The 14,733-nt window shown below is 38.8% G+C and overlaps 1 protein-coding gene across 1 annotated transcript; it reads right to left on the bottom strand.

The window, feature by feature from the left end:
• Nucleotides 1-3,356: 3,356 nt before the first annotated feature.
• On the bottom strand, nt 3,357-10,904 carry grap2b (GRB2 related adaptor protein 2b). Its single transcript, XM_034688507.1, has 6 exons — nt 10,827-10,904; nt 8,858-8,949; nt 8,353-8,475; nt 5,918-6,082; nt 5,725-5,818; nt 3,357-4,266 (listed from the first exon to the last, which is right to left on the bottom strand). Exons 1-6 carry the CDS (start codon nt 10,902-10,904, stop codon nt 4,081-4,083), a joined length of 738 nt encoding a protein of 245 aa, XP_034544398.1. The 3' UTR covers nt 3,357-4,080.
• Nucleotides 10,905-14,733: the final 3,829 nt, after the last annotated feature.

Here is a 14,733-nt window from a genome sequence, read left to right as displayed (position 1 = left end):
GAATATATCAAGGATTAAAGGACTTATGTCTCAGCAGGATGCAGGAAAACTCCTCCATGCATTTATCTTTAGCAGACTAGACTACTGTAACGGGGTCTTTACAGGACTCCCTAAAAAGTCCATCAGACGACTGCAGCTCATACAGAATGCTGCTGCTCGAGTCCTAACAAGGACCAAAAAAGTAGACCACATCACTCCAGTTCTTAGATCCCTACACTGGCCAGAGAATAGACTTTAAAATCCTGCTGATGGTTTATAAAGCACTGAATGGTTTAGGCCCAAAATACATTGCTGATCTGCTACTACTTTATGAACCACCTCGACCTCTGAGGTCATCAGGTACTGGTCTGCCTTCAGTCCCTAGAGTCAGAACGAAACATGGTGAAGCAGCTTTTAGTCATTATGCACCACATATCTGGAACACACTCCCTGAAAGCTGCAGGTCTGCTCCAACTCTCACCTCTTTTAAATCAAAGATTAAGACTTTTTTATTTGCCACTGCCTTCCTATCTTAGCTCATTTTAACTCCCTTTAAATTAAAAATGTAATGTAATTTTTAATATATTTCTAATTTTCCTTTTCTTTTCTGTTTTATCATTTTAATTGTGTTCTTTTATGCCTGTCTGAATGTCTCCAATGCTTTTAATGTTTTAATGTAAAGCACATTGAGTTGCCCTCGTGTATGAAATGCGCTATACAAATAAAGCTGCCTTGCCTTGCCTTGCCTAAACTGAACATGTTTACTTACTTGGTTGGCAGCAGATTTTTTTTTTATTTACAAAAACTTTTCTCATGATTCTGAGATAAATAAATCAGAAATTCCAAGATAATTAACTCGTTAATTCAGAAAAACAGAGCAATTTTTTTTTAATCAGAAAAACAGAGCAGATATTTTTATTTACAAAAACTTTTCTCATAATTCTGAGATAATTAACTTGTTAATTCAGAAAAACTGTTGTTTTTTTTTCTCATGTGAACGCAATACGCTGCAGTAGAATACTGAGTTGAGTTGAGTAATGGAAAAAGTATAGCCGTGCATGCTGACGAAGAGGCTGTCAAAGTGCCACAAGGTAGGGGAGACTGGGGACGATATACACTATTTTGATCATGTTGTTTAACATTTTGGAAACAAGCAAAGAAGAATAATTCAACTTACATATGTCTGCTTATTATTACCCATACCACCTAAAACTGTACACAGCCTGTGCAATATTCATATCTTCAAGTTTGGCAGGAGTCAGATGTTGCAACTATAGCCCAAACTCTACAATGCAGATGCACTTAATTTCACAAATAAATGTAGATTTTTGCCTCAATAATCACACTTTATTAAATAAATGATTTTTTTTTTCAATTGAATAAATGCATTATATTTAAAGAGAATAGTTTTGTATGGTTACCTACAACAAAAGAGTAATTTGTCAGTGTTAAACTAATAACAGTTTTACAGCTGAATAATGACACATCATCAAGTGGTAGTTAGACACACATAACTTGAGTAATTTTATAAAATGAATCATTCCTATGAATCAAAGTAGAAATAAATCCTAGATTGTAATATACTAGGAATTGAGTCAAAATACTCAATAAAAAAGTGAAGGCAGTTAGGATTTTGAAGTTTGGAAATTACAAGCTTGCAGAAGGACCCTGAATGCATCAGACTGTTTCAGTGGATGAGGGGCTGTAAAGAGTTTCTGTTTCCCCTCTGAGGGAGGCTACAGCTCATTCATCAAACAAAGAGAGACCAGCCAAGGTAATAAAGTGAGAGAAAGGGAAATTAAACATGAACGTCATTTGAGATGGCGTCTGTGTCACATTCCTTCACACAGTGAACCACAAACTCAAGGTTTCATTCCATCAAAGCTTACAACCACTCTTGAATATAATTTATTTCTGCACATGATTCACTCTGGACTAGATTAAGTGAATCATAACTAGGATGAATAATAAATATGTTGACGCTGTATAGACAAAGAAAGACTTTTTAATGTCACATTTTATACAAAAACATTTTATTTCCAATTTTCTCTTTTCAGTTAGAAAAAAGACAAAATCCTTTTTTAAAAAATGAATACAAAAAATAATGCTACAACTTCAAAAGGTTCTAAATTGATAATCTAATATTGAAAATGGAGTTAAACTGTAAAAACTTAAGACACTGTGGAGTAGTTTAAACACATTTTTGGAAGAAATTAAACGTCAATTGTGCAAATTTCAATCTAAATCTTGAGTTAGAAGTTGCATTTGTATGTATTTATTGGACAGGAGTGATCACTAATATGTACAGATTGTTTTTCTTTTTAAAAAATGTAACGTGTACTTGTGAAAACATTGCTTGTCACTTTTAAAATAGCAGTCTTAAGACTTCATGAGACAACTGTTGTGGATGTAACTTAAAGCTAAGGTTGGAAGTCACGGAAAACTAGCATGAATTTGAATGTAGCAAACAACGACGCCCCCGCTCACATGCACGAGCGCCGCTGATTCGCAACCATATGATCGTGACTAGGGATGCACCGATCCAATCCTGGTATCGGATATCGGATAGATCGGACTCAAAAAGCTAGATCGGATATTGGTGACAAAGGGCTGATATATAGCGCCGATCCATATGGCAGATCTATTCATTTCAGTTCTATGCGTTTCTGTGTTTATAACAGCCATGTGCATCTCCCACGTTATCAGCACTGGCCGGCATTTCTGCACGGTGGAGCATGATGGAGGATAACTACAGAGGCTCTGCAGTTTCGGTGCATTTCATACTTCTTTTGCTAACAACTCCGCAGGAAACTTGCAACATTTGCAGCGGTAATGTTTCAACGGATGGCAGTCGCGCTGAAAAATATGATGGAAGCCCAAAGGAGGAAGTTTACGTCAGCTGTAGCCTACTGCAAAGAAGCAAGAAACCTTCTATTAATGGATTCAAAGTGGGAAAAAACGGACAGGTTATTGGATTTAATTGTTCCGGATCCTTGAAATTAAGGGATGTAATGCACAGGCCATCCAAGGACAGGTGTTGGTTGCTCATCACCGCCCACCAAGATGAATATCCTGCTCCAAGACTAAGAAGAAGAAAGGTACTTTATTGATCCCCAGGGGGGAAATTAAATTTTTTCACTCATGCTATTTTTGGACATGCGACACATACAGTTTTTTGGTATATACATACAAATGCACACACATGCAGTGAACATGCTTAGGGAGAGATGTCAGAGTGAGGATACTGCCATCAACCAGCGCACCCCGAGCAATTGTGGGTTCGGTGCCTTGCTCAAGGGCACGTCGGCAGTGAACCAGCACCTCTCCAGCCACCAGTCCACTTGCCAAACTTCGTCCATGCTGGGACTTGAACCGGCGACCCTTCGGTTCCCAAGCCAAGTCCCTATGGACTGAGCTTCTGCCACCCGACTGCATCCTAGTTAATGTTTAGTGCAGTTTGAATTGTGTTGTTAGCTTTTCTTAGCTTTTGTTACTCTCTCTCTGGTTTAGCACTTGGAACCCAGGTACAGTTCACCAAGTCAGAAAAGCCTGAAGTTGCCAAAACATGATTCTGTCCTCACATTAAGGAATAGAGATTGTTAAATCAATACCAGGATCGGATCGGCTAGAATCGGTATCGGCAAAGCCCAGGTATCTATAGCAGGATCGGTGCATCCCTAATCGTGACTGATTCAAAACCGGTCCTCAGCACATCGTTTGTGTTTTGCACTACGTGAACTCATGTCTCCCTCAGCGGTAAGAAAACACCAAAACATTATCATAGTGAAAGTTCTTACACTACCCTCTTGTTTAGTATCACTGTCGTCTAAATTAAATCCTCTAATATTCACTGACACTTGTTGATTTTAAAGGTTCTTCTCTATCTGATTTACAGGACAACAACAGCTCATCTGCCCTGATCTGTGATAAGAATCTAGTGTGCAATGTGTGTGCCAAAACCAACACCCTGACACCCGACACCGCCTCTTATAAAACACCTGACCCTTGCCTTTAGTTTATGATTATGACTTATTGTTAGAAGGGGTAGAGTTGTAAAATGTCCTGTAATAAAAACATGCATGTTGTTAGCATTAGCTCCTCTCAGAGAGATGTGGTGTAGTTGGAGGGAAACAGGCCTGTTTTGCCCCTCAGCTCTCCTCTCCACCAGGAGTAGTCGGAGTGATCCAGGACGGTGATGACATCCCCGGCATCAAAATCTAGCTCGTCTTTCTCTTCAGCGTAGAAACCGTACAGAGCTCTGACCTGCATGGTGGGGGAGGGTATGTGCTGGGTACAGAGGAGGGGAGCATTCATGATGAGACACAGACCCACAGACGGATGATCTAACTCGGTGCATAAACAAAGTGATGTTGAATTTTGCATTTCTGTCCTACTCCTGCAGAGTTTGTCATTTTGTGGCTCATATATTTCTGAGTGATAGCTCGACAATGTTTACACGACAAATGTGCTTCATATGTTTGGAATACTTACTGTTTTTGCACATTATGAAGCTTATTTCACCCAATGATCATGCATAAAGACTACAATCAAAGATATAACTCATGCATCATCCTCCGAGCATTCAGTGGTGCAGCGTCATGATGCGACAAGACCTTTGAAGTTTATCTGGAGGCCATGCAATCATTGTTTACTGTACACAAACACAACTTAACACCTTTATTTGTTGATTTTGTTGAAACTGCACATATTTCTAAGAAATATTCTGGGGTTTTGTATGTCATGTGCTTTTATTCTGCCAGATCTCTGTGTTTTCTGACCCATAGTGAGGCAGCTTTTTATCATCACAGCCCACGCCTGTGGAACACCCTACCTGAAGATCTGAGGGGTACATGTTTAGAATAGAATATAATAGATCTTTATTGTCATTGTTGTGAAAAAAGAAAAGCAGTTTAGCACTTCTTCAAAATTGCAGCACAGAATTTAACATCTAAAAAAAAAACCAATATGACAATAGAAATAAGAACAAGGCACACTAAAATAATTTAAGGAATAAAATAAAATAGATAAAATATTGTACCGTATACATTATTGATTGAGTCCGAGTCTTATTGCTATAACAGTTTTATTTCACCTTATTTTATTTATTTATTTATTTTATTTATTATTTTATTATTTTTTTATTTTTTTATTTCAAGTATAGCATCTTATTTTCTTTTAATGGTTTAATATTTTAGTGTTTTATTAACTTAGAAATGTATTTTATTTTGGTGAGTTTCATTTCCTGTGTTGAGTTTTAACATCTTATGTTTCCTCATTGAGATATCATGAGAGTGTTTCCTCAGTTCGTTCGTTCATAAACTTTTTTTTTTCATTTTTCATTTATTTATTTATTTTATTTTCATCGTTATTATTATTATTATTATTATTATTATTATTATTATTATTATTGTTGCATATACTGTGTTCTTAACTTTATGATTGTGGGGTGGGTTTGGATTCGGGGCTGGGGTTGGGATTAGGATGGGGGTTTATTTTTATTTATATAAATATTTATCTTTCTTTTATTTATTTATTCTATTTTAATTTTTTTTTGTGTACAGCACTTTGTGTCACAATGTCATTGTATGAAAAGCGCTTTATGAATAAAGTCTGATTTATTGATTGATTGATGATTTTGATTGATTTTGTCTGATTGATAAGTTTGGAGCAGGCAGCACTGTGATCAGACTGGGACTGACAGACATCATGGAAACTTGGTTTTAAGATGAGCATGTAATTACAAACCTCTCGTAGTGCAGGTGCAGTAACAGGTATAGATGAGCGGTCAGGCAGTGGAGGAGCAGGCACTGATGGTCTATCACCTACAGCCTCTTTTTTTCTGTTAGAGCACAAAGAGTTCCTAATTAAAATAATACAACTTCAACTTTTTTATTAATCATCAATGTTTGTTTCTCCATCTTGCATGTGTTTTCTTAACTGTTGTTGTTGCGTCTCTTGAAGAAATATCTGAGTCTGTCTGGAGACAGAGTTGTGTTTGTAATGTTCCACCAGCTGGTTGATGGAAGGGAACTTTTCTGACCAGAGGTAATACTGCCCCCTGCTGTTCCCCAACACCTTAAAGTGCTGCACATCTGCTGCATGTCTACAGAGGAGTAACACACAGGAGAAGCTTTATTCTTCCAAGTCCTGGTAAATGTTTCTTTGTGAGTGAAACAGAGATGCATATACAATTCAATAAACCCATGGAGCAGTGTTAGAGACCTACTCAATGCATTGTGACTGTGAGGAAAAGAGCTGCTGCTGCATCTTAATGTGCATAGATTGTGCAATGTTCCTCTGCTGCATGCACTAAACGTTTCTCAGAAAGAAAGTGTGTCTGCTGCAGGAAGCTATGTGGTCAAATAGTTGTATTTATAAAATACGTAGCCTCAAAGCGCAAACAGCAGAACAAATGTTGTCTCATTCTAGCCCACAGTGATGTTATATATCTGAGAATTAGAGAGAGCGATGGAGGTTGATAGAGAGGAATGATAGACAGATAGACATGATGATCACAGGCTTCAAACATGAAACATGTGAAAATCATTATGTTACAAACGTTCTCACTGTATGAGATTTTCATCAGTGCATGTGATCGTCAACAGACCCATCTCATGGCAGCGGAAAGAAAACATGAGGAACATGTCCGCTGACAGTTCAAAGATGGCGTCCTTTCCTCAGACAGATGCAATATAATGGTTAGGTTGACCTTTGATCTTTCAGGAGAAAAATGGGCCTCAGTTCAGGTTGTCATCAAACTGTAAATTGTGTCATAACCAAGTGGCAACCTCCAGTCTTAAAATATGAAGCCCATGCAGAAGTGTTAAAAACTGCAGTTCATTGAGCGTCCACTTGAGGCTGGCTGCAGAAACACATGTAGCTCTAGCGAAAGTTCAGACAGGAAGACTATAAAAGCAATCACATCAGTTGTTTAACTCTCTCTCCCTCGTTCAATAGCTCACCCGCTTCCAGCTGCATGCTCCAGAGCTGTCATTGGCTAATCAGCAGCAGCGTCATCCAATAGCTCAGTGGCACGCCCTTATCGTCAGCCTATCAACTCTCTGCGGTCTTTTTAAATGTCTCTCTCTCTCCTGCTAGTTCCTTCTTGCATTGATGGTGCGCACCCCTCCACCTCCCCATCTCCACCTGGTCTCTGCAAGTCTTCATTTCCTTGGGTCGTCAACCACCACCACCAGAGTCTGGACTCTAGGGGGATTTCTTCAGCTGCCAAATTCACGCATCCTGCGCTCACAACATTATCCCCATAGAGTCCTTACGCCAAATATTTCTGTCAAGTTCCATCATTCATTCTGTTGTAATAAATAACCTTTAATATTCAAATTGTGTCTCTCCTGATTGAACTGAAACCACATACAACCACCTTCAAAAAAGACGATCTTTACAGCAGAAATAAACATGTTTACAGCCTGGTTCAAAGAATGGTTTATGTCTGAGTAGCTTATTTCTCTCAGGTGATTTTTTTCTAACATATTATTTTTGAACATATTAAATTTACAAGTTTTGCCCGAATAAGGGCATGGCTGACTTGATTGACAGGCGGGAACACTGTAGCTGTTAGCGAGAGGCCCGCCTCTTTACCTCACACTAGCTTGGACAAAGTTAGGTTGGGTTCAGCATTTCCAATATGGCACTTGCCGACAATTGGCTTCAAAACAGACCTTCAGAAACCGATGGGTGACGTCATGGATACTATGTCCATTTATTATACAGTCTATGGTCATAACTAACGTCTGAATTCTTCAGTTATGGACAAAAACCTTTTGAAACTGAACAACAGTGACCTTTGATTGACGTTTATTGCCATAATCCAATCAGTTCCTCCTTAGAGCTCCTGTAAGCAGTGACAACTCTAATATTAGCTCTTGTAAACTACATACAGACCATAGACTGTATAAATAATGGATGTAGTATCCATGATGTCATCCATCTGTTGGGCGCTGTTTTGAAGCCAATCGTCAGCGGGAGTCATATTGTTAATGCTGAACTCAACCAAACTTAGTGTGAGGTAAAGAGGCGGGGTTTGAGCCTCCTAGCCAACAGCTATGTGTTCCCGCCTGTCAGTCAAGTTAGTCATGTCCTTATTTGGGCAAAACTCGCAATCTTAATATCTTCTGAACTGGCGCATTAGAAAAAAATTCACCCGCCGTACAGTGTGTGCCGATAGAGAAATTAGTTAGGTAGACCCAAGCCGTTTTTTGAACCAGGCTGTAAACGTGTATTATTGCTGTAAAGATCGTCTTTTTTGAATGGGTGTGTATGTGGTTTTCGGTTTTTCTGCAGCCAGCCTCAAGCGGGTGCTCAATGAATTGCAGTTTAAAGCACTTCTGACTGACAGACCCACACTGAACACACCTCACAGAGATGGAAAAATCACTCATGGCGGAGCTCTGGCTTCCTCGTATGACGAACGACCCCACAGGCTGTGACATCAGCACATCCTCGGCGTCGCTGCGACTGCAGTCCTCCTGATACCAGCTGGAGGTGAAAAATCACAGACAGAAAATTCCCTGTGTGATGCCTGTTCTAGATAATTTGTATTTTGATGATTATCATTTTAGGTGTTCAAATTTAAAAATAAGAAACAATATTTTAAACTCTGTTTTTCCTTAAAGCTCCTGTGAGGAACTCTTGATTTGTGTTATATTTAGCGCCCCCTGTACACTCTTACAAATAATCTCATCCTGCCGTCTTTAAATACAACAGCTGCTCCTGCTTTGACTCACTATTTGTGACACCTTACAGCAGCAGTGGTTAGCATCATCAGTCTGTTTAATAACCTCTAAAAAAAAATGTCATCATCTACTCTACTTAGACTTCCCTCCATGGGACATTAGTCGTGGTTTTAATGGGAGTTTACCTCGGCAGATGAATGTCGATGAAGTTTTTGGGTACAAACCCTCTGGTTCCATCGAGTTCTGCTTTGAACCAGTTCCCAGAGGTCTTCAGAACCTGAAACAGTCGGGTCAGAATCATACAAAGCTCTTTTAGCAACAAATCAGAACATGTAATACACCCCTCACATTTCTTCTAAAGCTGATGCACAAGAAAGTCTGCAAACAATCTGCTAAAGACAGCAGACTAAGAACATGGATTACTGGAACCATGTCTTGTGATCTGATAAAACCAAAATAAACTTATTTGGCTCAGATGGTGTCAAGCGTGTGTGGTGGCAACCAGGTGAGGAGTACAAAGACAAGTGTGTGTTGCCTACAGTCAAGCATGGTGGTGGGAGTGTCATGGTCTGGGGCTGCATGAGTGCTGCTGACACTGGGGAGCTACAGTTCATTGAGGGAACCATGCATGCCAACATGTACTGTGTCATACTGAAGCAGAGCATGATCCCCTCTCTTCATAAACTGGGCCGCAGGGCAGTATTCCAACATGATAACGACCCCAAACACACCTCCAAGACGGCCACTGCCTTGCCAAAGAAGCTGAGGGTGAAGGTGATGGAGTGGCCAAGCATGTCTCCAGACCTGAACCCTATTGAGCATCTGTGGGGCATCCTCAAATGGAAGGTGGAGGAGCTCAAGGTCTCTAACATCCACCAGCTCCATGATGTCATCATAGAGGAATGGAAGAGGATTCCAGTGGCAACCTTTGAAGCTCTGGTGAACTCCATGCCCAAGAGGGTTCTAATGGTGGCCACACAAAATTGACACTTTGGGCCCAATTTGGACATTTTTACTTAGGGGTGTACTCACTTTTGTTGCTGGTTGTTTAGACATTAATGGCTGTGTGTTGAGTTATTTTGAGGGGACAGTAAATTTACACTGTTATACAAGCTGTACACTGACTACTTTACATTGTATCAAAGTGTCATTTCTTCAGTGTTGCCCCATGAAAAGATATAATTAAATATGTGCAGAAATGTGAGGGGTTTACTCATTTTTTTGAGATACTGTATGTGTAACAAAATAAAGAGTTGTTCTCTGTAAACTGAGGCAAATTACACTTCATTCAAATATTCTCTTTTCCCTTTTAAAAGTTATAGAAACATCTTGTTCTAAATAACCTTTTATTCTTCATCAAAATAAGCCAAAGTCAGGTTTTTATCACTTTTTTAACACAATATAATCACAAAAATTCTCCTATTCTTTGAATCAGCTTGTCAGCATAACCTGAAAGTGCTCTCACCGACATGTATTCATGATTGTGCACATGCCTGTGTGGTTCTGTGGTTGTGGTTTTCTATCTTTAGGGTTTGCTAAAAGTCTCTCAATGGCTGAATGGTTTGTTTGTGTGTTTTATCATGTTTTTGTGCAGGTTACTTATTGCTGTATTCAGTTTGAAGGGCGACACTCCGACAGCTACAATCTTTATCTGTTTGTGAAAACAATCATTAATCGACACTTTGTGGTTTCCACACTGAAGTTACTGATCATGCATTAATTTTTTTTTTCCTGTACTATTTCTGTTGCAGCTCATGGTAAAAAAAAAAAAAAACATTATAGTGACTGATCAAAAAAATGAAGACGCTTGTGTTTGTGCAGGATGATGCAAATGAATCACACTGTTCCATACATTCCCAAACTTCTAAAAAAAAAGTGCTGCAGGGAATCGTGGCTCAAAGATGCAAATAGTGTCATTATCCCTGCTGCGTGGGTCTTTTCAATACCTAGTCATCTATGTTACATGCATTTTAATATGCATGCCACCAGCACCCTCTCATCACACCACAATTTGAATTTTTTACAGGTTGGAGATATTTCTAGCTGCTGTGTTGTACCCAGTGGCTGAAAAGTACAGGAGTGTTTTGTAGGAGTATGTCGTACATCGATGTGCGTGTGTATGTGTGTGTGTGTGTGTGTGTGTGTTTCCTTAACCTTCAATCGCTCTCCTTTTGCGAAGCCGAGTTCATCAGAGGCTGTAGCTTCATAGTCGTACTTGGCCATAGCCTCCATATTAAAGGAGCTTCAAGAAAGACAAAAAACATATAATACAATACTATTTAATTAAAAATGTTCAAACTGAAACATCTTATGACCAGTAGTGGACAGTAACAAAGTAAATTTACTTGAGTACAGTACTTAAGTACATTTTTTTGAGTATCTGTACTTTACAGTCCATAGGGACTTGGCTTGGGAACCGAAGGGTCGCCGGTTCAAGTCCCAGCATGGACGAAGTTTGGCAAGTGGACTGGTGGCTGGAGAGGTGCTGGTTCACCTGCCTGGGCACTGCCGAGGTGCCCCTGAGCAAGGCACCGAACCCCTAACTGCTCGGGGTGCGCTGGTTGACGGCAGTATTCTCACTCTGACATCTCTCCCTAAGCATGTTCACTGCATGTGTGTGCATTTGTATGTATATACCAAAAAAACTGTATGTGTAGCATGTCCAAAGTAGCATGAGTGAAAAAATTGAATTTCCCCCCTGGGGATCAATAAAGTACCTTTCTTTCTTATTACTTTTACTCCACAACATTGAAAGACAGTTATTGTACTTTTTACTTCACTACATTTCTATCAATGCTCTAGTTACTCACTATTTTTGCTTTGAAGTTAGCTCATGAATTCCCTCCTCTTTTCTGAAATCTGATCTTAAAGACAGTAACATGTGTTTGTGTAGTTCTGTTTGTCTCAGTGGTTTAGTCGTACCTGTATATCGTGCGTCTCCACGGTTGAACGTGGAGCAAACACAGAGCATGTTTCACTCACATCAGACAGTTCATGTAGAGGTGGTAATGATGTCTATAATTCTCCACCTGAGCAAACATGGTCATATCTTCAGCCCGTGTTGGAGGTTTTTGAAATGAAGAATGATACGTATTGTTTGAAATGTTCTCCCTGTTTCCCACTCTGCCCAAACAAACAAACATTCACTGTCCAACCTGAGAGAGCGTGTTGAGCTATAACATTTGTTTAATTCCATATGAACATTTCAAACTAAGTTGTCTGTGCTTGTAATAACTTAGTGTCTGTTTTCATTCCATGGTATAGTTTTTAGAGATAATGTTTTCTAGATAAACATAATGTAGCCAAATGTACGCACTATGTATTCTTGACTGCATTTATGCTTTGTGAAAATACAAAGTTTAGATATTTTTTAAGAAGTACTTTGAATACTTAAGTATTTTTAAAAGCAAGTACTTCAGTACTTTAACTCAAGTAATAATTTGACAGAGCAACTTTCACTTGTATTGGAGTAAAATTTGACATGGAGTATCTTTACTTTGACTTAAGGTAATGAAGCTGCGTACTTTGTCCACCACTGGTCCTCGTCGCAGTGGTCGCAGGACCAACTCCTGACTTCTACCATTTCCAGAATGTCTTCCCCCACTCTCTCCTCCCCAAATTTCCTGTCTCTATTCAGCTGTCCTATCATGAAGGCACAAAAGCCCAAAAGTATAATTTACTTAATTCCAGGTGAACATTTCAAACTAAGTTGTCTGTGCTTGGAGTTACTTAGTTTCTGTTTATAATCCATGGTATAGTTTTTAGAGATTTAAAGTAATGGTTTCTAGATAAACATGATGTAACAGAATGTAATGAAAATACAAAGTTTTTAGATATTTTAAGAAGTACTTTTAATACTTAAGTATTTTTAAAAGCAAGTACTTCAGTAGTTTAACTCAAGTAATAATTTGACAGCAACTTTCATTTGTATTGGAGTAATATTTGACTTGGAGTATCCATATTTTGACTTAAGTAATGAAGCTGTGTACTTTGTCCACCACTGCTTATGACAAAGTGTTGCTATGTTTGTTTTTTTAAACCCTATCACTCCCATATTATACAAATGTATTGGCCTTGTATTGTAACAAATTAGCTCATACTTCTTTTTTGAAATATAAGAAAAAAGGACACAGCTATTTTGCTATTTATACACAGACATGATAGATGTGAAGAAAGCTGAACCTTTAAAAAATACACTTAATCTGTCATTCCAACAAGAAATCCAAGATATTTCCAGGCAGAATGCGTGTACATATATATTCCTAGAGGGATAGATAGATTTTCATTTTCCTCTATGCACCTAAAAATAGGATTTCAAACAGCAATCAATGAAGCTATCTTAAGATTGATCTCAACTCTGTATATTTCATGGAAAGTGCATACGCATCGATGAAGCTTTGGTGCATTAGCAGGACTCCAAATAACAAACTGTTGCACTATGGTCCTCATGAAAGAGATGCAAACGTTTCATTACTCACCATGTGTTTCTCCTGCAGAGTCTACGGTGACACAAATGCACAGAGAGAAGCAAGTAACTCCTGCTGTCAGCCAACAGGAAGCTCAGTTAGACTGTAACTGCAGACTACTTGCACACAGTCACAGGAGCTCACTCTAAAAGAGTCACAGGTGGAAAGGAAGAAGATTAGTACTTACATGCATGAATCACATGTTTGAGGTCTGCAGTAACAGCATGATTCAGTACTGTAGGTGTAAAAAGGTTAAAAGATACATCCAACCAACCTCAGGTGTGGTGTGTGGTTCTTATTGAGTTTTGTAATATTTGAACTAAACAACCAAATACATCCTCCCCTCCCTTCACAGCTCCTCAGAGGCCCCGCCCCCGGAATTTCAATGAAGCAAATTTGCAGGAAAAGGAGTTTAATGGCTGACTCATAACAAGGAATATGATGGAAATTAGACGGCCTGCTGCCAAAGGGAAGGTTAGCCTGAATAAGGAAGGCTGCTTTTGATCAATATGGTGAATCCCCAGTTATCACGAAGAGGTTAAGTCTGAATTGTTGTTTACAAAGGCTAAAGTTTAAGTTGAAAGCACCAGTGCTACCAAGTAAAACAGTTAATCTTGAGCCTTATACTGTTATTGAATGCATCTAAATGTCCCACCTGTCAGAGGAAATAACACTCGCAAAAATCCTGAATTCCAGTATGGCTTACTTGGTAGAGCAGGCTCCCAGTACACAGAGGCTACAGTCCATGACGTATCAGCTGCAGGTTTAACTCCTGCATGTAAGGCTTCCTCTTCTCCACAAATCTCCTGTCACTTTTTAGTTGTGCTGTCATTTAAAGACAAAAGGGCAAAAATAAAAATGAAACATCTGAAAATAAAGGACTATTTCCACAAGCTTTCTTTTCCCAAAACCTCAAAATGAAAGCAGGAAAAAAAGAGACATTCCCAAACAGCAGGAAGGAAGATCTCCACTTTTTGGTGTTGTTGTCAAACTATTGTTTCAGAGGTCAAAACGAACTGTTGAAAACAATCTGAATAAACTCACATACATATATTTATCATATAAATTACAGCTTCTGTGAGGAAGGTTAGGTTTGTGTTGATTCTGCTGCCCCCAGTGGACAAAACAGTACCTGCTATCTCTCTGCTGATCTTGCACATGCATAAGTTGTTCTTATTTCCCTCCATGCTATAATAAATGTAAAAATAAAAGCCTGTTTCTGCCATAATCACTACAACAAAGCTACAATAGTATTAAACATTGAAAATAACTATATAGAAATTGTCAATATTGATGCTGATGTTCTGTTTTATAGCTATTATTAAGTTATCAGGCTTTAGGTAATAAAGTTTTAAAAAACTGGGGCACAACCAGAGGTGTCAAGTAACGAAGTACAAATACTTTGTTACCTTACTTTAGTAGAAATTTTGGGTATCTATACTTTAGTGGAGTAAATATTTTCAAGCTGACTTTTTACTTCTACTCCTTTTTTTTTTCACCTTTATTGGACAAGACAGCTGAAGAGAGACAGGAAATGTGGGGAGTAGAGAGTGGGGGAAGACATGCAGTAAATGGTCGACTGGCTGGGAGACGAA

Source organism: Notolabrus celidotus, chromosome 7 (assembly GCF_009762535.1).
Source record: "Notolabrus celidotus isolate fNotCel1 chromosome 7, fNotCel1.pri, whole genome shotgun sequence".
Taxonomy (NCBI): domain Eukaryota; kingdom Metazoa; phylum Chordata; class Actinopteri; order Labriformes; family Labridae; genus Notolabrus; species Notolabrus celidotus.
This window is presented reverse-complemented; position numbering and strand designations above follow the sequence as displayed.